The sequence below is a fragment of the Periplaneta americana genome, chromosome 1 (assembly GCF_040183065.1).
Source record: "Periplaneta americana isolate PAMFEO1 chromosome 1, P.americana_PAMFEO1_priV1, whole genome shotgun sequence".
NCBI classification, from domain to species: Eukaryota; Metazoa; Arthropoda; class Insecta; order Blattodea; family Blattidae; genus Periplaneta; species Periplaneta americana.
The window spans coordinates 96,187,481-96,214,679 of record NC_091117.1 but is presented as its reverse complement, the minus strand read 5'-3'; the positions used below and the strand labels follow the sequence as shown (position 1 = coordinate 96,214,679).

The 27,199-nt window shown below is 37.0% G+C and overlaps 1 protein-coding gene across 1 annotated transcript in view; it reads left to right on the top strand.

The window, feature by feature from the left end:
- Positions 1-27,199, top strand: part of LOC138698454 (uncharacterized) — a 659,361-nt gene that overhangs the window by 240,427 nt on the left and 391,735 nt on the right. The window contains exon 2 of the mRNA XM_069824399.1: positions 19,206-19,468. Coding sequence (XP_069680500.1) covers positions 19,232-19,468 — 237 coding nt within the window. The 5' untranslated portion in view covers positions 19,206-19,231. The remainder of the gene's footprint in view (positions 1-19,205; positions 19,469-27,199) is intronic.

Sequence of the window (27,199 nt, the reverse complement as noted above, 5' to 3'; positions counted from 1 at the left end):
AAATGTTAATGTTCCATAACATTATACATTAAATATTACATCCTTTTGAAACATAATTTTTTACTATTTTATATTTTTCAAAAATCAAAAACAAAATGGGGGTCCGGTTTTGGGCACTTTCCACTAGTAATAAATCATCATCGCTGTTCTTCAGTTGGATCGCAAATAAAATATCAACAACGTGAGTAGGATCCCCATGTCCAAATAATAACAACGTGAGCAGATTTCTCATGTTCAAATAACAACGTGAGTAGGTTCCCCATGTTCAAATATTAACAACTTCAGTAGGTTCCCATGTTCAAATATCAACAACAAGAGTAGGTTTCCCATGTTCAAATGTCAACATGAGTAGGTTCCCCATGTTCAGATATCAACAACGTGAGTAGGTTTCCCATGTTCAAATATCAACAACGTGAGTAGGTTCGCCATGTTCAAATATCAACAACGTGAGTAGGTTTCCAATGTTCAAATATCAACAACATGAGTAGGTTCCCCAAGTTCAAATATCAACAACGTGAGTAAGTTCCCCATGTTCAAATAACAACAACGTGAGTAGGTTCCCAATGTTCAAATATCAACGTGAGTAGGTTCCCAATGTTCAAATATCAACAACGTGAGTAGGTTCGCCATGTTCAAATATCAATAACGTGAGTAGGTTCCCCATGTTCAAATATCAACAGTGTGAGTAGGTTCCCCATGCTCAAATATGAACAATGTGAGTAGGTTCGCCTTGTTCAAATATCATCGACGTGAGTAGGTTCCCCATGTTCAAATATCAACAACGTGAGTAGGTTCCCCATGTTAAAATATCAACAACGTCAGTAGGTTCCCCATGTTCAAATGTCAACAACGTGAGTAGGTTCCCCATATTCAAATATCATCGACGTGAGTAGGTTCCCCAAGTTCAATTATCAAAAACGTGAGTAGGTTCCCAATGTTCAAATATCAACGTGAGTAGGTTCCCAATGTTCAAATATCAACAACGTGAGTAGGTTCGCCATGTTCAAATATCAATAACGTGAGTAGATTCCCCATGTTCAAATATGAACAGTGTGAGTAGGTTCCCCATGCTCAAATATCAACAATGTGAGTAGGTTCGCCGTGTTCAAATATCATCGACGTGAGTAGGTTCCCCATGTTCAAATATCAACAACGTGAGTAGGTTCTCCATGTTCAAATAACAACGTGAGTAGGTTCCCCACATTCAAATATCATCGACGTGAGTAGGTTCCCCATGTTCAAATATCAACAACGTGAGTAGGTTCCCCATGTTCAAATATCAACAACGTGAGTAGGTTCCCCATGTTCAAATAACAACAACGTGAGTAGGTTCACCACATTCAAATATCATCGACGTGAGTAGGTTCCCCAAGTTCAAATATCAAAAACGTGAGTAGGTTCCCCATGTTCAAATATCAACAACGTTCGTAGGTTCCCCATGTTCAAATATCATCGACGTGAGTAGGTGCCCCAATGTTCAAATATCAACAACATGAGTAAGTTCCCCATTTTCAAATATCATCAACGTGAGTAGGTTCCCCGTGTTCAAATATCAACAACGTGAGTAGGTTCCCCATGTTCAAATATCAACAACGTGAGTCGGTTCCCTATGTTCAAATATCATCGACGTGAGTAGGTTCCCCATGCTCAAATATCAACAACGTGAGTAGGTTCCCCATGTTCAAATATCAACACCGTGAGTACGTTCCCCATGTTCAAATAACAACGTGAGTAGGTTCCCCATGTTCAAATATCATCGACGTGAGTAGGTTCCCCATGTTCAAATATCAACAACGTGAGTAGGTTCCCCATGTTCAAATATCAACAACGTGAGTAGGTTCCCCATGTTCAAATATCAACAATGTGAGTAGGTTCCCCATGTTCAAATATCAACAACGTGAGTGGGTTTCCCATATTCAAATATCATCGACGTCAGTAGGTTCCCCATGTTCAAATATCAACAACGTGAGTAGGTTCCCGATGTTCAAATATCAACAACGTGAGTAGGTTCCCCATGTTCAAATATCAACAACATGAGTAGGTTCCCCATGTTCAAATATCAACAACGTGAGTAGGTTCCCCATGTTCAAATATCACCAACTTGAGTAGGTTCCCCATGTTCAAATATCACCAACTTGAGTAGTTTCCCCATGTTCAAATATCATCGACGTGAGTAGATTGCCCATGTTCAAATATCAACAATGTTGTTAGCTTCCCCATGTTCAAATATCAACAACGAGAGAAGGTTCCCCATGTTCAAATATCAACAACATGAATAGGTTGCCCATGTTCAAATATCATCGACTTGAGTAGGTTCCCCATGTTCAAATATCAACAACGTGAGTAGATTCCCCATGTTCAAATATCATCGATGTGAGTAGGTTCCCCATGTTCAAATATCAACAATGTGAGTAGGTTCCCCATGTTCAAATATCAATAACTTTGGTAGGTTTCCCATGTTCAAATATCATAGACGTGAGTAGATTCCCCATGTTCAAATATCAACAACGTGAGTAGGTTCCCCATGTTCAAATATCAACAACGTGAGTAGGTTCCCCATGTTCAAATATCAACAACGTGAGTAGGTTGCCCATGTTCAAATATCAACAACGTGAGTAGGTTCCCCGTGTTGAAATATCATCGACGTGAGTAGTTTCCCCATGTTCAAATATCAACAACATGAGTAAGTTCCCCACATTCAAATATCATCGACGTGAGTAGGTTCCCCATGTTCAAATATCAACAACGTGAGTAGGTTCCCCATGTTCAAATATCAACAACGTGAGTAGGTTCCCAATGTTCAAATATCAACAACGTGAGTAGGTTCCCCACATTCAAATATCATCGACGTGAGTAGGTTCCCCAAGTTCAAATATCAAAAACGTGAGTAGGTTCCCCATGTTCAAATATCAACAACGTTCGTAGGTTCCCCATGTTCAAATATCATCGACGTGAGTAGGTGCCCCATGTTCAAATATCAACAACATGAGTAAGTTCCCCATGTTCAAATATCATCAACGTGAGTAGGTTCCCCATGTTCAAATATCAACAACGTGAGTAGGTTCCCCATGTTCAAGTATCAACAACGTGAGTCGGTTCCCTATGTTCAAATATCATCGACGTGAGTAGGTTCCCCATGCTCAAATATCAACAACGTGTGTAGGTTCCCCATGTTCAAATATGAACACCGTGAGTACGTTCCCCATGTTCAAATAACAACGTGAGTAGGTTCCTCATGTTCAAATACCATCGACGTGAGTAGGTTCCCCATGTTCAAATATCAACAACGTGAGTAGGTTCCCCATGTTCAAATATCAACAACGTGAGTAGGTTCCCCATGTTCAAATATCAACAATGTGAGTAGGTTCCCCATGTTCAAATATCAACAACGTGAGTGGGTTCCCCAAGTTCAAATATCATCGACGTTAGTAGGTTCCCCATGTTCAAATATCAACAACGTGAGTAGGTTCCCCATGTTCAAATATCAACAACGTGAGTGGGTTCCCCAGGTTCAAATATCACCAACGTGAGTAGGTTCCCCATGTTCAAATATCATCGACGTGAGTAGATTGCCCATGTTCAAATATCAACAATGTTGGTAGGTTCCCCATGTTCAAATGTCAACAACGAGAGAAGGTTCCCCATGTTCAAATATCAACAACATGAATAGATTCCCCATGTTCAAATATCAACAACATGAGTAGGTTCCCCATGTTCAAATATCATCGACGTGAGTAGGTTCCCCATGTTCAAATATCAACAACGTGAGTAGGTTCCCCATGTTCAAATATCATCGACGTGAGTAGGTTCCCCATGTTCAAATATCAACAACGTGAGTAGGTTCCCCATGTTCAAATATCAACAACGTTGGTAGATTCCCCATGTTCAAATATCATAGACGTGAGTAGATTCCCCATGTTCAAATATCAACAAAGTGAGTAGGTTCCCCATGTTCAAATATCAACAACGTGAGTAGGTTCCCCATGTTCAAATATCAACAACGTGAGTAGGTTGCCCATGTTCAAATATCAACAACGTGAGTAGGTTCCCCGTGTTGAAATATCATCGACGTGAGTAGGTTCCCCATGTTCAAATATCAACACCGTGATGCCTATTATTATTCTGTTCAGAAGATTTTGTCATCCAGTTTGCTGTCAAAAAACTTAAACCTATAATTCATAAAACAGTTATATTACCGGTTGTTCTGTATGGTTGTGAAACTTGGACTCTCACTTTGAGAGAGGAACAGAAGTTAAGGGTGTTTGAGAATAAAGTGTTTAGGAAAATATTTGGGGCTAAGAAGGATAAAGATATATGAGAATGAAGAAAGTTACACAACGCAGAACTGCACGCATTGTATTCTTCACCTGACATAATTAGGAACATTAAATCCAGACCTTTGATATGGGCAGGGCATGTAGCACGTATGGGCGAATCCATAAAATGCATATAAGTTGTTATTTGGGGGACCGGAGGGAAAAAAGTCGTTCGGGGAGGCAGAGACGTAAATGGGAGGATAATATTAAAATGGATTTGAGGGAGATGGGATTTGATTGTAGAGACTGGATTAATCTTGCTCAGGATAGGGACCAATGGCGGGCTTATGTGAGGACGGCAATGAACCTCCGGTTCCTTAAAAGCTTTAAGTAAGTAGTCTAAATAAGTGACAAAGTTACCAATTACTTCTTGGAAGTCCGGCTTCCTAGCTACAGACTGCTCGGGGAAATCCAGTAGGAAATCCTTCACAAGCATTTTGTGTCATCTTTCCATTTATTGATTATGTGCTGCTGCCAGAATGTCAAATGAGGAAAAAACCGCGCAGGCGGCGAATCTAAATTTCAACGCTGCAAATTCGCAGACGTCCGGCGATACTTTCGCGTCAGTGTGGGCACACTCATATACCGCAATGTACACTGAGACAGTGGCAACTTTACGAAGCGAAACATTCGCCACCGGTGCGAATATTTCGCGTCGGTGTGGGGAGGCCTTTACGACTTTCCCATGCCGAGAGGGCGAGCGGGCAATGCTTGATGACGACACAGTGCTCTGAATTGGGGACCACTGGTGTAATCCGTTCAAATCCCTTCCCTTTAGTGACGAATAGGAAAACAAGTACTTTTTGTTAAGAAAGGAGGTAAAGCTGTGTGTCTTATATGTTCTTCTACACTTTTTTACGCGTCACAAATTTTTAAGGACATTGACAATGAAAGTTAATTATCTCATTCATTACACTAAAGTAAGATGGCTTAGCAGGGGTGCCATGTTCCACATGTTTTTGATACTCAAGGAATAAACAGATATTTTTACGAAAAGCGAAGGTAAAAAAATTCCACAAAAAACAGACCCAACATGGATTTCTGATTTGATTTTTTGACGGACATTTGTACTCACCTTAATGATCTGAACGTGCATTTACAAGGAAAAGACAACTTGATCATAAATATGATCGACCATCTGAGAGCATTTGTAGGTAAATTAAAAATGTGACAGTATCAAGTAGAAAATAAACAACATTCACCACTTGCCTTCACTAAAAACTGTTTTCAAGAGCAATGAAGGAAGTCCGCTTATCAAATATAAAACCCTTCTTGAAAACCTCAGAACAGAAATGACTGGTAGATTTGGAGAGACAGCGACGATGGAGTTTCGGCGAAATCAGGAGTCGAACTGTTCGCAATGTTGCCTAAGTCAGAATTTCCAAATGTACGGTTGTTTGCCTTCCGCCTAGCAGCCATGTTTGGTTCCACATATGTGTGCGAGAAGTATTTCACTACGTTGACCAACAATAAAACTGTTTGGCGATCTAGGGTCACAGACGACAATTTAGTGGCTGTTTTACCCTTATGTGTTTCCAAACTTGAGCCAGCAAGAAAAATGTGTCAAACGTCTAAACGTGCAGGAGTTCAGGAGTGAGTTTATTTCATTTTATGCTATATGTATAAAATTACTTCTTTGATTTTGTAATTTTTTAGGAATGTAATACCTTTTTGAAATCTCTTTAATCTATAAATACTTGTAAACTCTGATTACTTTCTAAGTTTCAATGAACACAATATAATATAACTAATATTAACAAACAGTATAATAAGTGCTGCAAGTATATTTGTTGTATCTGGAAAAAGTTGTGTTTAATTTATGTTTTCAGTCCTAAATAATAACATATTATAATTTACAACGCTTGGCAATAATGTAATTTTATTTTTGTGTATTTAGTTATAGAGTATCTAAAACTACTGTAGGCCTAATTATTGTACCATGCATAATTTTGAAATACAAATCATGAAGTAGGCCTCTTTAGCTTTGAGTATTTAGTTACAGCCTGTCTAAAACTACTGTAATTATTTATCATGCGTCATTTTTAAATACAAATCATTTAGTAGACCTAGATGTCATGACCACCTGCACGAGCCGCCACAGTGCACCATGACAGTGAACTGCTTCTATAATCAAAATTACACACAGCTTGTAATTGCAGCGGCTGCCTCAGTGTGTGTGTGTGTGTTTTTTTTTTTTTGTGCCAAGGTTTTTAGCGCCTCGTGAGTGCGAGTTGCCCACCCATGCCCATTACAATAGAATGAGATTTTTCTGGATTTAATCTTAATCCAAATTTATGAGCCCACATGGAAATAGAGTTCAAATCGTCATTCATGCTATCTGTAAGTTGCTATCTGTAAGTTGTCAGCATACATGTGATATTTACAGTGCTTTATTATTTTCGTAACGTAATTTATGTAAATCATAAATAGTAAAGGGCCTAGACAAGGTCCCTGCGGGACTCCAGACTTCACAATTTGGCATTCATAAGAAGAATTGCCTGCTGTGACACATTGTTGACGGCCGCGAAGGTACAGGAGTCAAACCAAGAGACAGCAATTTCAGAGAGGTTAAGAAATCTTAATTTGTGTATTAGTATATCTGTATCAACTGTGTCAAAAGCCTTACTAAAGCCAATTAGCGTCAGTAAAGTCAGTTTCTTTGCATCAGGAGCCTCGCGAATATCCTGACATTTAACAATGTTGTAGTTGTACTGTGTGCAGTCCTAAATCCTGATTGATAATCGTCAACTACAATAAGTCGTACTCGGTTAGATAGCTCAATAGTTGTTAGTGAACAATACGTTCTAGAACTTTCGATAAAGCAGGGAGGATGCTGATTGGTCTGTAATTATTTAGACATAACGGGGTTTAATCTTGGGAAGTGGCCAGATAAAGGATTTTTTCAATAGGGATGGGTAAATGGAAGTCATGAGTGACGCATTAAATATGAGTCACTATTGGCAGTATTATCTCTAGAATTTTCTGCAGTCAACTAATGCTTATTTTTCATCTATTCCTTCAGCTTTAACGGTGATTCGTTTTAGTGTCGTTCTTACTTCAGTTTCTGTTACTTAACGAAAGTAAAATTTGTCCCTTGTCGCAGGAGAAGTTGTTTTTAAGTACTCAATAATTTTCTGCTTTTCTGATTCGTCCTAGGTCAGTGTCTGCATTGTCACAAAGTGGTCATTTAGTCTTTAAAGAGAAAAGGGGATGTTATTTACTTGAGTTCTTAAATTTCCTAATCCTATTGTACGCATGTTTCTCCATAATTTAGATAGATGAACCAGTGTCATGATTTAAAATGTCATGAAAATATCTGAGTTTCGCTTTTCTTATATTAGCTTCAGTAGTTTTGCTACCAACGTAAGTGCTGATAATAGTCATGTGAAGTGCCTGTCTTATTCTGCATTTACTTTTTATGAGTATTATTTCACTCTGTCATCTCTCAGAAGTCATCCAGGGTGTTAGAATTCTCTTAACATGTTTTGATTTCAGATGTGCGTCCATGTCATACAAGTTAGTAATTCATTCATTCAATGTTTCAACTTCTTCGTCAACAGAATGCAGGGTTCATATTGAATTGCAAGGAATTTTCAGTGTGTCTGCCTGCAATTCTGTTTGGTCGATACGTTTTAAGTCATGGTATGTTATAAGTTTTGATTTGGTCACATGTTTAAAAAAAACATTATAATGATGGCTAATGTTGGGACTTTGACAGATTATAATATTGTGTGTTATTAGTAGGCCTATTAATTCAGATTTAATTCAGTCTATATTATTAAATTAATATTTCAGTACGCGTATTGACATAAATTCAGATATATATATTCAGTTTATAACCAATTAACAAAAACGTTTGTAATGACTATCGATATTATCGATTATGACTATCTCTAATCAGAGCGGACCTTTGCCTCAGAACGTTTCTTTTCTCCCTCTCGTGTTTTATACTGAACATGTAGGTTTATTGAGCATAATTCATGGGTTTTAATACATAGTTAACTATTTTACAGCAATTCATTGTTAATAAAACTAGCTTTAGCGTCATGTTCCAGAAACTGCGAGAGAAACGTTCACAAAGACATGATCATTTAAACAGTTAGAGGAGGCTAAGCAGAAAATAGGAAATGTATTTTCCATTAGATGTGTAACTAAAAGACTTGCCTGTAATGAATTCACATTACGTAAAAGACTTAAGGGGTTACGTGCAGCTTAAAGGAGTAAAATTTTGAAATATTCAACATTTTGTTTCCTCCATTACTGTATCTTCTACAATAATGAAAATTGGTATGTGTAAAACACTGTCCTGCTATACGATAAAAATATTTTTATGGTTTAAAAAATTATATATATATATATATATATATATATATATATATATATATTTTTTTTTTTTTTTTTCAAAATTCACTGTGCAGTGATGAAGCGTTTCCCTCATATCTCAAAAAGTATCCGACATTTTGTGATGAATTTTTTGTGTGTATTTATGCATGTTATATCTACAATATGATCCAAAACCACTTGTCTACCTTTGATAGATTGTCTGATAAAAAATAAATCCTTTTTTTTAATGATCAAATATCAGTATTTTCTTCAAACACAAAATAAAAAGGATATTATTTATTAAGAAATGTAGTTTAAAGAGCATGATATTGTAAACATGAGTTTCAGCAATAAAATGAAAGCGACAGAACATGAAAAAGTTAACAGGTTTATAAATATATTTTTTTTAATAGTAAAACTATTTTTTTTTTTCATATAGCAGAAGGACAGTATTTTATACACATACCAATTTTCATTATTGTACAATATACAGTAATGGAGGAAAAAAATGTTGAAAATTTACAAAAATTTTACTGCTGTAAGCTGTACCTAACCCCTTAAAGGAAGCTATGCAGTGGCATTATTGGGACGTTGCAGTTGTAGCAAAGTATTTTCTGACGCTTGACTTTGATGGTTAATTTGTTTATTCCTTTGTCACAGCTATTTGCTTAATTCTTCATGTGTTTTCTAGTGCTAAAGTGTTTTTGTATGTAAATTAGTGTTATGCTATTGTCATATTTTGTCATGTGATGAAGATGGTGTTGTTGATAATGATAATGACGATATAAAACATTATACAAGTTATGAATTTCACTACCTGAAAAATAAATACTGTACCGTTATAATTATAGTTCCTGCATGTAAGGAATTTTGCTCCATAGCAATAGGATGCTTACCCCAGGCCAGGGACAAAGACCCACTTTCACCATTTATTATTATTATTCTTATTATTATTATTATTATTATTATTATTATTATTATTTATTATTTAAATTTAAATATGCAGAATACAGAATATAATTACAAGTATTAAAACAAATAAAAATAAAATAATAAAATCAATATAAAAAAAGAAGATAGAGTAATATTAACAAAATTTGAGGACCGAATGAGGAGCGCTCGTGTTCGGTCACAGTTCAGATACATTATTCATAGGCCTTAAGAGAATATACAAAATAAAATAAAATCGTCATTAATTAATTTAATTGTGACCTTATTTTAAATATAATTTTAGCAGATCATACAATCAGTCTCGAGCTTATGGTATCATGTAATGTATGATTCTAGGTTTGTTGTGTACAATTTTCATTGTCATGTAACCAGAAAAGCAGTAGGAATAGACAAAAAGTATTAGTTGCGCACCTTTGCCCCAGCCTACCCTATCTAAATTGGAACCCATATAATTTCGTCTGAGATTCCATAATTATTCCTGCGGAAATGATGATGATGATGATGATGATGATGATGATGATGATGATGATGATGATGATGATGATGATGACAACTTACTACTATAGATACTACCGAAGTCCCAGAGACAGGGCACTTTTTTGCTTAGAAATACACTACTACATGGCCCCATCTGTGCGTATAGATCTACCATTGCATTTCGTCCAGTCATTATCGTACGTACTTAAAAAATACTACATCGTATTAAAGTGTTCAACAGAAATTTTCTGGTAGTATTGGCTTCTAATTGGTTGGGTCACTGGCTGAGAAGAAACTGCTTACTTGAAGGATGCACCAGAAGGAATGAGGAACGGGAGAAGGGTTCGGGATAGAAGAAGATATCAGATGATAGACGACATTAAGATATATGGAACATATGCAGAGATAAATAGGAAGGCAGAGAATGCTGGGTTTGCAAATAAATACCTACTCTTGGGCAGAAAACTATGAATAAATGAATGGGCTTCTAATGATTTACACAATAAAGACTCTTTCGTAATAACTGCTCCGTCGATTTAATAGAATGCGTTTCATTTTAAAGAAAGAAAACAGTACAATGTGGTCTGTTGTGACGAGAATCCAAGTCTCCTCATACCGGTAAGGCATCATGTCACTAACACTTTCGATTCTGAGTAATTCTGACAAAGTAAATATTATTCAACGCCTTGAAAACGGTACTAATGTTAAGGAGATTGCTGGAGAGAGTAAGGTAATATTCATTTATTTCTATTATTTTATTTATTTTATTTTATTGAGACAGTGTATATATATATATATATATATATATATATATATAAGAAATAAAATTAATTTGTATTAACGTTGTATCAGATTCGCTATTTATAATGAATTAGCAACTCTTAAATACTCATCCCGTATGATCGACTTTTTACTGTCCATAATATTCCTTGACTTTATTGTTCTACCACCTACAAAACAAGTAGACTGCCGATTGCAGGGGACTTGCTCCGCGTGTTTTATTTAAGTAGGTGAACATCGACTTTCTACTACATCGACGGAGCAGTGTACTATTCTCTGTATCACATCTTAAGAAGACTATGAATTGGACACAGATGGTAAGTTAATATATTCTGCCATCTGCAATAAGAAGTACTTCTTAATATTTACAAGAACTTACATTTTTATTCCTTCAGCCATGTCGCTTATCCCTCTTTGAATCTTGTTATTGGAGATAATTTTTGAGCTTGTCAGCCTCCTTTTTATCAACCATTACTTGCACCACATCCACAGCTATCAATAAAGCAGATTTTAGCAATTGTATATGGATTACTGGATTTTGAAATACGAACATCCTAGTAATGCTTTTCATTAGTGCTGATTGCCGAAGTAAAACAGCTTACTCCCTGTTGAAGAGGTTTATCATTCTTCCAAAGAATTGTACAGGCTTGTCTCTTATGTCTGGATGTTTGGTATTTAAATGTCAAAAAATTATTGATGGCTTCATACTTTCTTGCGACAACCAAACATTGAGGTTTATGTAACAAGTCTTTAACAAAATTCGTATAGCTCGTATTTGTTGTTTAATATCTGTATTCCACCTATTTCTCAACAATAAATTTGAACTATTACTGCAGCGCCACGGCGCACAGTGTGCAATAACGCAAATGTAGCTGGACAAAATTAATAACTTCTCTGCATTCCAACGAATTTTTATGAAACTTTATACAGACCTTATAGATAGCACATATTTTTTGCGTCAAACTTTGACTACGTTTGTGTACGAGGAACTAACACTTTATAAGGGTGGTTTTAGACTAAAATAATAACTTCTCTCCTATCTAACCGATTTTTATGAAACACTGTCTGGAAGTTACAGGTAGAATACATTTTTTGTGTACAAACTATATTTATGGTTCCATAAGAGGAAGTATCCCTTTACGCATTTACGCAAAATTAACTTCTCTCCTACATAACAGATTTCTATGAAACTTTGTACAGGAGTTACAGGTAACACATATTTTTGTGTACAAATTCTGATCACATCTGTATGCTACTTGTGAGCCTAGTTGTTGTACAAAGTTTCATAAAAATATATTATATAGGAGAGAAGTTATTAATTTTGTCTAAATGCACCACTATAAAGGAGCAGTTCCTCTTATAAAACATAATAATCAGACTTTGTAGACAAAAAATATATTTCACCTGTAACTTCTGTATAAAGTTTCATAAAAATCTGTTACATAGGAAAGAAGTTATTAATTTTGTTTAAATTCACCCGCTATAAAGGGGTAGTTTTTCTTTTGCAAACATTTTCAGAGTTTATACACAAAACATGTATACCATCTGTAAGGCATGTACAAAGTTTCATAACAATTCGTTAGAATGCAGAGAAGTTATTAATTTTGTCCAGCTAGTGATTAGCGTTCTGATTCACTGCGCGCTTAAGGTTAGATAACAATGTGTTCAATGTATTTTTAACCTAATGCTCGATGTCATGTGAATAATTTTGCAGGCCTAAAACACTCGCAAGTAGTTAAAAACTTCCTTAATCCATGATTCGATCTGCTGTTAAGCCAAACATGGAACAGTTACCGTATGCCCAGCACTGAAAAAAACAAATTAATTACTGATAAATGCGCAAGAACGCGAAAACGTTAAAACAGGGATTCACTACTCTAAATGATGCTGTATTAAATGGTAAAAGAATTGTTGTAACCGGACGTGATCGACTATATTAAAACTTACATTATATTTGGAGAACTTTACAATAATACATATATATATTTTTTTTCAATTGTAGGCTAATCTTTAAACCCTTCTGTAAGAAGAAAAATACTTTACAAACGTGTAATTGAAGTTACATTAATGAGAACGTACCTATCTGAACAGATTCCATGTCTCACAACACAATAAATCACCAACAATTCGCTCTTTTTCACCCACATAGTAAGCCTCTCTCTCTCTACGGCTGAACAGGAAGAACTCATAGTTCATACCGTTATAAATATAGCTTGCCGCTGATAAAATAGTAAAGGCTATTTCTCACAACATTATTCAAATGTTAGAGAACATGAATTCATATTCACCTATGCCTAACTAAAGAAGTCGAAATTTGATTTTTGTCCACCTGGACTGGGAAAATTGCACACTGTGCGGCGGTAAGAGTTCGTATATTCACGTAATATTTCGTGCCATTGTTTTACCATGTGTAGTTATTTTTGCCGTTCTTTGAGTAGTATCTACTGGTTTTGAGTATTATTATTGTTGTTTCAGATTTTGCAGGGATTTGTATTTTTTTTAATGGGATTAAGTACCAGTACGGTAGTGGGAGTCGCGAACTAACTCTCGTCCGCGGCTTCAAAAAGTTCGGGAACAGATGCGTTATAGAAGGGTACGATTCCCCTGATGCAAAAAACCATAAGGTTATAGGAAGACGTTCACTTTTATGAATAGCTTTCTGTAATTAGTATCAAGTATTCAATTTCGAGTAATAACACATACATAAAATTTTTTATGCCCGATTTATGATAAAAGCTGCAAAACCAACTCGCAAGAGAAAGAAATCCAGTGGGGTCATGTCCGGCGACAGTGGTGGCCATGGTATAGGTCTGCCTCTCCCAATCCAACGGTCAGGGAACGTGTCATCGAGGAAAGAGCGCACATGGTTACCATACTCCTCGCGCAATGGTATGCGCACGCGCGTAACATGCTGCTAGGTAACAAAACTTATTGAATTTTTTTAATTGTGAAAACATTAAGGTAATAACTGTAATAGTTTCAGATATATAATTACTTCTTTTTCTCAGGTATTTTCGGACACCCTGTACAAATTCAATGGTAGTTTCAGAATTTTTTTTCGGATGTCAAGTACTGACTTTGAATCGTTATTGAATCTAATTGTAAATTGAAAACCACTTCAGTGAAGGTACATATTATAACTAATAAAAGTTGTCCCCACTATGTAGAAAAGTCACCACTGACATCTGATCGATGAACCACTCACAATCACTTCCCCAACGTCACTCTGCAACAAGTCGAGACTTCCACTGCAAGCCGGAGGCCATTCATACCATCTATGCCGACCTACATAATCTTGACTTGTGTGCTGATGGTGTGCAAGACAGGTATTGATGTTGTTTAGTCAACTGTCCGAAAAAAGTCTGAACCTCACAAGTGATATCAACACAGTACCACTTATGAGGCAACTAGGCTAGGAGATAATGGGATAGGGTGACCAGTTCCTTTCACCCCCCATTGCATACATCGCCGACTATTAAGGAACTTAATTTCCGTATTTCTGTACTTGTATACCTCGGGGAAAAAAATGTTAAAGCTGCATTAATTAGTTCTAGCAGTTTGCAATATTGCCATATTTTAAGTTTTCATTTTGTTTTTGGGAAGTAATTCAAGAACAAATTAAATCTGCTCTGTCCTAATCTTATACAGCAATTAATCTATTTTACAAATCTGTATGGTCGGGAAGACAAGAAGTTTAAAATGAGATATTGCTCAAATGTCAATTTTAGAATCCGGCAGCTACAGCTGCATAAAGCAGTAATTCCCTTCATAATTAAATTTGGCGAATTTTTTTCAAGAAAACTGTTAGACATGAGGATTTAATATTTCGCAAAAACATCTATCTCTCCCTATTATAATTCTATTAAAAAATTTAACGAAAATTGAAAATTGTTCGCCAATTTTTCTAATTGTCCGTTCGATTTCACATGGACTCACCCCTATAGCCCTGCGGACACCAGTGTGAATATACAGTCGAGTTCTGGCTTTTGCCGACTGGTATGTGCCATGCGGCAATGCCGGCCAATTGGCACAGCGGCGGAGACGGTGGAGACGCACCTTTTGGTTCTGGATTTTGCTAACTACTTTTGTCCATGCTGCAATTTCAGTTGGCACAGCGGCCTCGGTGGAGACGGACCTTGGGTTCTGGCTTTTGCTGACTACTTTTTTCCATGCTGCAATTCCAGTTGGCACAGCGGCCTCGGTGCAGACGCACCTTTAGGTTCTGACCTTTGCTGACTACTTTTTTCCATGCTGCAATTCCAGTTGGCACAGCGGCCTCGGTGGAGACGCACCTTTTGGTTCTGGCCCTTGCTGACTACTTTCTTCCATGCTGCAATTCCAGTTGGTGCAGCAGACTCGGTGGAGACGCACCTTTGGGTTCTGGCTTTTGCTGACTACTTTTTTCCATGCTGCAATACCAGTTCGCACAGCGGCCTCAGTTGAAACGCATCTTTTGGCTCTGGATTTTGCTAACTACTTTTTTCCATGCTGCAATTCCAATTGGCACAGCGGTCTCAGTGGAAAAGCACCTTTGGGTTCTGGTTTTGCTGACTACTTTTTTCCATGCTGCAATTCCAGTTGGCACAGCGGCCTCGGTGGAGACGCACCTTTGGGTTCTGGCTTTGCTGATTACTTTTTTCCCTGCTGCAATTCCAGTTGGTACAGCGGCCTCGGTGGAGACGCAACTTTGAATTCTGGCTTTTGCTGACTACTTTTTTCCATGCTGCAATTCCAATTGGCACAGCGGTCTCAGTGGAAAAGCACCTTTGGGTTCTGGCCCTTGCTGACTACTTTTTTCCATGCTGCAATTCCAGATGGCACAGCGGCCTCGGTGGAGACGCACCTTTGGGTTCTGGCTTTTGCTGACTACTTTTTTCCATGCTGCAATTCCAGTTGGCACAGCGGCCTCGCTGCAGACGCACCTTTAGGTTCTGACCTTTGCTGACTACTTTTTTCCATGCTGCAATTCCAGTTGGCACAGCGGCCTCGGTGGAGACGCACCTTTTGGTTCTGGCCCTTGCTGATTACTTTTTTCCATGCTGCAATTCTAGTTGGTACAGCGGCCTCGGTGGAGACGCAACTTTGAATTCTGGCTTTTGCTGACTACTTTTTTCCATGCTGCAATTCCAATTGGCACAGCGGTCTCAGTGGAAAAGCACCTTTGGGTTCTGGCCCTTGCTGACTACTTTTTTCCATGCTGCAATTCCAGATGGCACAGCGGCCTCGGTGGAGACGCACCTTTGGGTTCTGGCTTTTGCTGACTACTTTTTTCCATGCTGCAATTCCAGTTGGCACAGCGGCCTCGCTGCAGACGCACCTTTAGGTTCTGACCTTTGCTGACTACTTTTTTCCATGCTGCAATTCCAGTTGGCACAGCGGCCTCGGTGGAGACGCACCTTTTGGTTCTGGCCCTTGCTGACTACTTTTTTCCATGCTGCAATTCCAGTTGGCACAGCGATCTCAGTGGAAACGCACCTTTTGGTTTTGGCTTTTGCCGACTGGTTTGTACCATACGGCAATGCCAATTGGCACAGAGGCCTCGGTGTGGACACACTTTTAAACCACATAGTTAAAACGTGAGATAAAAGTGAAATAACTCTCTTTTCATTTAACTTATATTTTTCAACATAATATAAGGTTTATTTTATAATTTAGTCTAAATGATTTATCATAGGTTAGAAAACATCAACAACACTTACAAATGTGAATATTCATTGAATGTTACAGACAACTAATGTGCTAACGTTTTCGCCGTTGGGGATCTTCAGGCATTTGGCCAAATAATATCGCATAAAAAATTATATATGAGACTTAACATAAACATATAGCTATTACAGAATGGATTTCACCAACGAATGGCTTATCCTCTCAGTGAGAACTGTATCCGCACCCCAAGTTTACAACCAACAGAAAATCATATTGATGGTGGCTTATTATGAAGCTTAATATTGATTAATAAGAACCATATCATTTTACTACATTGTATTAATAATGACACTACTAGGCACTAATTAAAAATATATGATTAATAACAAAATTTTTAGTTGCGATCAATTTTTTACAAGATAATTTTATACAAATAGGCTATAATTTTATTTTAATATCTGTAACTTAATTTGAATTTCATGTTGTTTGCTTACTACCATAGTGATAATCATTTTCAATTCGTTATTTAATTATTTGTACACATGATCTTTAAATGTGTTTGATATATATTTTACAGCCATCATATGGTAAAATTTTGTATACGATACTTTTTGGTCAAATGCCTAAAGATGGCCAAGGGCGAAAACGTTAGCACATTAGTTGTCTGTAACATTCAATGAATATTTACATTTGTAAGTGTTGTTGATGTTCTTTAAACTATGATAAATCATTTAGACTGAATACTAAAATAAACATTATATTAAATTACATTGTATATTGACTATCGGAAAATTACTATTACCATGCTTACTAAGATTACTTACATTTTATTAATTTCTTGAGCTAATATCCTACGCAATAAGAGCACGAAGCAAAGGAGAAATATTAATTTATTTGCAAAGTCAGACTATATGAAAATCTGTTTTATAGGTAAGTATGCATATTATCTAAACATAGCGAGATATGAGCATGAAATGAAACGCCTAAGGAGTATCACAGAAGGCGTTAAAATGATTAAGCGAAAAATGGATATTACATAGAGATAAAATCTAAGTTAAAAGAACACAGAGCTTCATTTTTCGACTTCTGGACCCGGGATCGGTCCGTACACTTAAGCAATCTTTCACCCATTGTTCACCTAATATGCGATGTTTGTCCAAATTCGACATTGATAGCCGGGCCATCCTGACTCATACCCTGCTACAGCCAGGTCACATCCGTACACGAGTAGCCTGATAAGTCCAGGGGCACGGAACTCATAATCAGCATCGGAAACCCGTACTACCCGCAAGATTTCATCCTAGTACCATATTTTTGCTATTGCAGATGATAGATGAAATTAAGGGGAGATGGCGAGTGTTGGCGGAATGATAGAGGGAAACGGAAGTACCTCGAGAATAACCCTCGGCAATGCCTGATTTGAGCACCAAAAATTTTCAACACGATCTGGCCTGGGTTCAAACCCTAGCCGCCTGGATAGAAGACCAGCGCTGTAGCACTTTAGCCACAGATGTGGCCAATAAAACATAATTTATTGTATTTTTTATGCACAGTGAAAAAACTTTAATCCTAGCAAAAAATATTTGAACACTTCGAATTCAAATGGTGTACACATCCAAATAAACGGATTGAATCAACACTGATTGCTACAGGCAATGTACTAAACTAATACCGTCGACAAAGATGACGACGCAGCAAATGATAATTTTATTGGATTGCATTATAATTTCTGTAGTTATTTCATATAAAATAAAGCGAAATAATTATTTATTTAAAAAATTGGATTACGCAAAAGGAATTCAGAAAGACAAGGCCTGGGCACTAGTACATCAATCGAGACATTGCAGACTAGTACCCCTTAACTCCCCACTTCACCTTTTTCACTTACTGAGACATTAACGTTTCGGTCGGATACGAGTAGACAGGAAGGTAAGCATTGCTCAGTGACGGATTGTATCATGTAGGCATCATAGATTTTTTGAACTTCCAGCTTTCGCTGGTCACCTAGAATCCACCACTGATGCACAGTTCTTACTGTGCGTTTGTTTCTGAGGCGGTATAAGCGAAAAGGACGTGGACGGGAGTTTATTTGCTCGTTTTCACTTCTCCTTTATTGCCAGGGCAGCCTAGACCTTGAATTTTGCGGTACACAGTTCTCTCTACCATCGCGGATGAATAACGATACAATGTCCAGCATGACGTCATTTTGGCTGATGAAAGTACACCACCTGTCAAAAGTTTTCAATCACTTATCACAACTATGGATTTGTGATTAAAACAGAGGGATTTCGGTTTGAATATTCTATCATATTATAATGCTAGAGAGAAAGAAAATATTTATTTTGTTGGTCTATTTAGTTTTTTCGATGTGTTTGTACATTGAAATAAAGTATTTAGTTGTTTTCATAGCTGATCGAAAACTTTTGACCTGTAGTGTAGTTTGGTGTGAACAACTATCATAAAGTGACGGATTTCATTTTGGACTTCTTATACAAATTGGAGCCAATGTACGTACCGATTCTCTACTAAACGTGAGTCAATTTACATAATTAAAAATGGTAAAAAGCCCTCTTGAAGACAACTTGTATCATCCTGGGATTATAGCTGTCACACAGTGTTCACATCTTGTTTTTAAGTGCGTTCTTTTATTTCCTGTGTTATATGAGCTACGAAATGGCGTTCCTAGACTATTCATTCATGTGTTTCTTGCAGACTTGGTCTACGGAGAAGCGGCGAGCATGGCTGACTCGGCCTCGGTGCGCAGTGTGAGCTCCGAGGATGTAAGCTACGTAGGCGTGCGAGGCCAGTGCTGCGTGAAGGCGGCCAACCCCGCCTACAAGCGCGGACGACGGCTTCAGCTGCTGCAGATGCTGGTGCTCCCGTTCATCCCCATTCTGGCTCTCATCGTACAGACGGCTATCACCCTCCACGACATCCTAATCTACAGACAGGAGGTCTCCGATATCGAAGCCCAGGTCTGTATACCACTACCGTGCACTTCCTCTTCTTATCAATTTCCTCCTTGTCTCTTTCTTTACCACTTGTCAATTTCTTCATCATTATGTATGCTGTCTTTTCTAGATTCGGATCATCACCTTCGTCCAAAATGTCTTTTTTTTCGGTTTATACAGAACAATTCCGAACTGTACTTGCAAACTTCAAGGGAATGTTCGAAAGAGGTATCTGAAACAATGATCATCAGAATTCTGTTTTGAATTGTAGGGTTGTACTCGTTTGGAAACAAAACTCTGATAACTACGTCATCACGAGCTCGTGCTGTCCTTCTTCTTTTGTGTTCTGGGTGTAAAAGAACATGTTCTGGTTCGTAGTAGTGGGTGTGGTTTCAAGACCTGTGATTTTGTTATTGTGACAGGCTTATCGCTCGTTCCGACTGTGACTATAGTTCCAAAATCACAGCTCTGAGAAATCACAATCTCCGAGAGATATGTGACTCATAGTGATGGCGACTGATGTACGTATATGTGACAGTTCCAGAGTTCAGACAACTGCAAGTCAAGAAGGATAAATTAAGGGTTCAGAACCATAGTGGACCAAACGACATTTACTAAAACCGTAGAAAACAAGGGTTAAAATGAAGTTATTACCATAATTTAATGGAAACATATAGCAAGTAATATAAAGTATACACATTAAAACTAAATGATGTGTCAATATTCATTAAACTATGTTATTCACTTAAATTTAACCCTTGCTTGGCCCACTATGGCTCTGAACCCTTCAAATATAACTGGGATTTACTTAACTTTCGTCTCCCTCAAAGGTTAAAGTCGGCAACTCTTTGATACTCAAGTTACAATGCACTCGCTATATTCTTCCACGAATGATTCGCCCAGCGTTTGTTTAGCCTATATTCGCCGCGCTAATTACTATTCTTGATAATAAGACATGGTTTTCGTTTAATATGCATTTATATGTATATGTAGTTAACTATAGCATCACCATAATTGTCGTCAATATCATTCTTCATGATAGTCTTTCGCTCTTACCTGCCTTGCCCTGGTAGAATTTTGAATCAGTAGTGTAGCAAAGTGCAAGCCAATCGCTATAAAGAAGTTCCTTTGAGACATAGCGGACAAACATACGCACTGATGTTTTTAAATTCTCCTGGAGAGCACAAATATTTCGTCAAATCGGTACTCATTCCTACTAGGTTCATAGCTGGAACAAAGAATGATAATGAGAAATGAAACAGCGTAAGCAAAAACATCATTTATGTTCAGTTTTCCCTATTAGAATATATAAAGCCTGTAATATTTTTTTGTATGGACGAGGGGACCGAAGGCTAGTATTGCAGCCTCTAGTGGACTTATTGTGCCTTACAATTCCTATTGTTGGAATGATTTTTGAGGTCCAAACAGTTACGATTTTGCAAATTTCGTGCCATCTGTCTACTCAGCCTGCACGTATTAACATTCCCATGGAATCCCACTAGAAAATCCTTCCACACCCCACCGCGCAAGTATACTACGCCTCCTCTGACTGATGACACCTGTATGCCAGTCGCACTACTACATAACGTCGCACCATTTTGGGTAATTACTATAGAAATTATTTTGATACACATTGAAATGGAGACTGACGGTAGAATGATAGAGGGAAACTGAAGAACCCCAACAAAACCTCTCAGAAATCTTTACCTTGTTCACAACAAATATTACTCCGTCATCTCCGGAATTCGAACCCGGCAGCTGTGTTCGATTGTTATTATAATTTGAAAATACACACAATATTACTAATACGTAACACAATACAAGCAACCATGCCAAGTACTTTATTGGATAACACAGAATTTCGTTGCACTCCATATTTGAAAGGATATCGTTTTCTACTTGGTATGACCCCAGAGTGACATTTGTCTCTTCATGTAACACAGAAAAGTACCCAAATAAAATCATCTGATGTTTCTTTGAAACAGTTGCTTTTGTACGTTTTTTTTATTTGTAATATAGAAATAGCTGTACATGATTGACATGCAAGGAAAGTCTTATTTGCTGTAGCAGGAATGTTAAACCCTCGAATTTTCGTAAAAATCTGAAAGTCGAGTTCGCAGTATATCACAATACCTTATTCTCTATAATTCGCATAAAGAGAAAGTAAAGAGTAACGTATAAAAACTCAGCAAGTTTTGAAATTCTTGTAGACAGAGTGCACACTGAACATATCACTAGGATTGTGTGTAGTGCTGTTCTAACTTCCTCTGCAATGGATGCACTGCTGGCTAGGTAGACGTTCCTTTAAAGGATCCGAGAATCAGATTCATCAAATGAATAATGAAATGGAAAACTGGCATAAAACGAGGGCTCTTTTTAATGCAGATCAGATGTGAGTTTTCTACATTTTCAACATTTATATCTTTTTAATTTTTTTCTCTGGAAATATCAAAGTTATTCACATGAAATTATTCATGCAAATTCAACATAGTGTAGTGAATTCATATTGAGAACTACGTTGAAATTGGTTTCGTAATATTCGCAATAAAAATCTTAATTCTGGATATACATTTTTAAAAAGTAAAACAACGTTGCATTAGAGTGCCAATATCTCTGTATGTATTAATCACATAGGAGAATTTCTCATTTCTTTGTCTCAAAACTGAGGAGTAAATTATTATTATCTCTAAAAATTACTACTATTGAAATCCTGTTTCATGAAAAATTGGTTGATAAAATTTTATAATCATAAGTTAAACTATTTAATCAATAACAATTTTTTCTGGAATGCAGTTTTTGCACCTACATTATTATAAAATACCAAAAACGTAAGAGTCTATCATTCTGAAATGTCATGCAAAATTTGATAGGTGTAGTTTCATGGGCTTTTGAGATATTGGTACTTTAATACAACGTTGTTTTAATTTTTTTAATAAAATTAATTCGGAATTAAGATTTTTATTTTGATCAAACTATTTAGAAAATTTCAATTCTTTTTTCAATATTTTTTAACTCCACTACGACAAATTTATGTGAAAAGTTTCACGCAAATATATTTTATATGTTCAGTAAAAATTGTTTATGTTGAAAATGTAGAAAAATCCCGACTGGGTCCATCTCCTTAATACTACTCTCGACTCCGGACGTCTAGTAAGTGGCTCACCATGTTAGCCGTTTGGTTCCGAGTTTCGAGGGTTCAAATACGGACGAGGACGATGGATTTCAATGGACGATAAAATATCTATCATCCTTCGAGAGGGGATTAAATATTCATGCCGTCTCATAGATTTATTGCACGTAAAGTCACCCTGATAGAAGGTTTCAGGTAAAATATGTCGGCCATTTCTCGCCCATTTTGAATTTCGACTCTGAATGACTTCTGGTTGTGTGACTGTCTAAGAAGAAACTAAAGGATACAGTGAAGGAATGGTGAACGGGACAAAAGTTCGTGGCAGAAGAAAATATCAGATGATAGACGACATTAAGACAGATGGGTCATATGCGGAGCTAAGAGGAAGGCAGAAAAAAGGGTAGATTGCAGAATGCTGGGTTTGCACTCAAAGAATTATCTTTGAGTAGAAAATGATCAATGCATGAATGGATCGATCAGTCGATGGATCGACCGACCGACCAACCAACCGACCGACCTCTGCACTTGAAAGGGTCATGTAATAAAATATTATAGTTACTACTACAACTGCTACTATTACTACTGCTACTATTAGTACTACTACGACTACTATTAGTACTTCTACTACTACTACTACTACTACTACTAGTGCTGTTACTACTGCTGCTACTACACTACCGCTAACACTGCCGTTGCTGCTTCTACTTCTACTGCTACAAATATATCTCTGAAATCTGGGCTCTGTATTCGATACAGACATAATGATATTACTTTACTTTCAAGTTCAATGAGGTTTCACTTCTTTGTTTTGATGGTAATCATAAACGAATAGTTAATAATATAAAGATAGCTATTTGAGACATGAGTGCCTTAATAGCCATTATATGAGAGTTATATACAACTGTTTTTGTAAGACCTATAGTATGGTTAGAGAAAAATTAGTTAATTAATTACAAATGAAAATTAATGTTTAGTTACATACTTCTTTATATTGACAATATGGAAGTAGGCCTATGAATATGGTTTTAGATAGTGGGAGACAAAACAGTGACGTTTGATACAGTGGGGAATAAAAGAACGAAATGATTCTTATTTGCAGTTCCTATAGGTACGAAAATAAATAAATGAAACCACAGTTCCTTTTTGTAAGTTTTAACGTGTATACGAGAAATCGTGTTCCAAAACTGTACTGTTCATAATATGTATATCAATAAAACAGGATATGTGTATTTTTGTAGTTGTTTCCATTTTAATTGAGTTTACTACACATTTACAGTTTAAAGCATTTAACGCCTCGAAATCATTGGTATTTATTAAAATAATAAATCTTTATCGAAATGATAACCTGTATCGAAATGAATGTCATTTCGATATAGGTGATCATTGCATAATAGCTTCATTTCAGTGCGGTTGTAGGAAAAAACCTTATTTTAATAAATATGAGGTTGCAAATATTATCTAAATTTATGAGATTCTTTCGCAAACTCGAGGTATTCTTGCATTCGTTTGATCCACAACTGGTCTACACCCTGCGAGAAAGCATAGTTTAATAGTTTCAAGACTCCTTCAGTAGCTACGTATATATTTAAATTATTTTTTTTTTTTTAATTTCAGCTAGTTGAACATAACTGTTTAAAACGGGATTTAGTATCCATCTGTGACTGTCGTGTTGTTTTGAGCGTCTTCCGGAAAATATTCAAAAAGCTGTTGTTTAGAATTGTGCAAATATACTTAACAAACCCAGTATTTGCCGCATCACACTTGTAGGGTAAGTTTGGTTGTGGGGGTGCCACCTCACTGCCTCCAAAATGCAGGGCATCTTCTTCGGGTTGCTTTCTTTAGACTTAATGCCTTCTTCACGGCTGATAAGCTGCGTCTGGCCATTGTGGACTATTCTTACTGTATTCCAACCACGAGAAAGTCTCAGGGGAATGAGACGCAGCGGGGTAATGCTCTGAATGATTGTTGATGTCATAACATGTCATAAGGTCACACACGTGGGTACACGCATCTCTATTGGCTAACTTTCACAGAGCAAACGATAACACTGATACACACATACTTATACTACCATCGTTACAAAATTCGATCACGGTTAATTTCCTGGTCTTTTAATCCCTCCATACAAGAAATAACATATGCAGGAGAGCGCATGTTTTTAAACTGACATTGTAACGGTAATATTATCTATCTACTTCGCTCCAATATATGACGCAATAGTAAGCACATTCCTTTCACGGTTAATCTCCTGGTTGGAGATCAGTAGCTTCGCCTCACCTCTTGCTAGCAGTGGCGGCTGATTGACTGAGGAAAGTGAGGTCAGGTCTCAGTCACATGGCTTAACTGAAATCAAATTTCGTGTTTTTATATAATATATTGTTTATTTGAATGAAGCATATATCGCTGTAGAAGTATTTGAAATTGTTTATGTATATAGACCTGATTTTCAGTAAAATTTGTTCCTGAGGCCAGGATATCTCGTGTCGGTTCTGCCTTGTGATGTATATAGACCTGTTTTGCAGTAAAATTTGTTCCTGAGGCCAGGATCGCTCATGCCGGGTCTGGTTTCTGCATTTCGTAAGTTTTCGCGGGCTTTGAGGTTGCGCTTGAAACGTTGTAGCTGATGCACAATTCGTCTGGCCTGGTAAGCTTTCACTCCTCCCATCCATGGGCCGGCCTCAAGGGTGGAATGGGGTGGGTATAGCAGTGGTGACTTGTCTTCCTAAATAGGCCATAAATAACATAAAATTTCTCGCTCTTTGGCAGGCAGAGACCCACACTGTTCTCTCCCCTTATGTCTCAGTTTATAACTTAAGCGAGGTTGTTGTACAGTAGTATAGTAGTGAGTCTTGTCCAATGTTGTTATAGGTTTCGGGAAAATATAAACAGAAATAGATGCAAGAAATAATGATGTTGTAGTTAATTCATTGTTAGAGTGTCCTTTTTCGAGAAGAAATGATCTTGAAAGAAAGGAAGTTTTAAAATAAAGCGATAGCCTACCGAGATACCTATGCCATCGCTGACAATTTTTTCTGACAGATAATCTTAAAACGCGAGTTTCTATTGCATCCTGATTTGGGCAACATAAATGATTAAGTGGTATTGTGGTGCAAAATAAACTAAAAAAAATAAATAAACCTAGTTTGTTGCTGTCAAAGGAACAAAAATAAGAAAGAAAGAAAGAAACAAACAAACAAACAAAGAAAGAAAGAAAGTTCAGTGTGTCTACTGATAGCTTCAGCGATCTGAAAAATATTTCCAGGGGCATTTCAACAAATACTTCTTCAGCTGAGCATTATATCGATTGCTTCATCACACTCGAACAATCACTGAAACAAACTCACAGCATAACAACTTATTTGGTGAGTGACATTATTATTTTTCATTAATAGTAATAATAATAATAATAATAATAATACAGTAATACTGACAATAATAGGAATAACAGTAGTAATTAATATCGTGAATAAACATTTCCTATCGGAGGCACTTAAACTAATTGCATGTGGCCTCACCGAGGATTGCGGTCACTGGCCACTACTGCTTGCTAGGCAATTACCAGTATAACCAGCTCCCCCGACCTATCCCACTAGGTCATTGGTAAGGAACCCTCCCACCACGATAAGATGAAGTCCACGACATTTTAACGATAGCTTGCGAAAATTGACATTATCGAAACCTGCTTTAATGTATTCCAGTGAAATATGGACCCCACGAATGGCAGGCAAGAAAAGATTAGAGGCCTCACAAATGACATGCTTAAGAACCAAGAAGAGATACGATGAGAAACATAGCTATTAGGAAACAGGTAGGTGAAGACTATAACTTATAATTGTAGATATAATAAGATATCAGAAATAGTGGAAAGGCCATGTAATACGAATGAACCCCTCAAGATATTCACGGCAGACTTTATTTTACAAACCGACTGGTGCATGAGATGTGAGTCTACCCCGACATAGATGAAGCGACTAATTTTAGCCTAGGAACAGGTCTTAATAGGCCTAACCCTAAACAGCAAGAAGAAGAAGAATAAGAAGAAGAATTTGTTTTCATAATCTCGATAAAGATAATGGCCTACCTCATTGTAAATCATGTCAAGTACCAGCCATCAGTGAACCATCAGCTTCACAGAAAGCTATACCTGCAAGCCAGATTTGCATGTCACTTATATTCAAATATTTACAATAGCATACTAACAATTAACAAGCACCGTCTGTATCAATATCATCCTCTGTGATTGAAATTATCAGGTGAAATCGTTCGCCATATTCGTCAATTACCCCACTGCGCACCGCTGTTCTTGTGAAGAATATCGTGTGGCAGTGGAACTTGCGGATTTTGAGGGATTGCGTTAACCATTGCAAAATTGTGTTGTAATTCTTAGTTTGTATACCTGACAGATGAATGTTGCCAATCCGTGGGAAGTTTCCCACGACGAGGAAAAATCAGTGCATATTTTTAAGCTGTTGAAAAAGTTTTAAAAGCTCATCGTGGGGAAATGTTGTCGGGTTTTTATATGATTATTGTTTGATAATATTATAAATAGCAGTAAATTCAGAACGTATACAATTGAATGTGGTTATCATATATATTTCAATTAATTTAGTGAAGTAGCAGGAAGA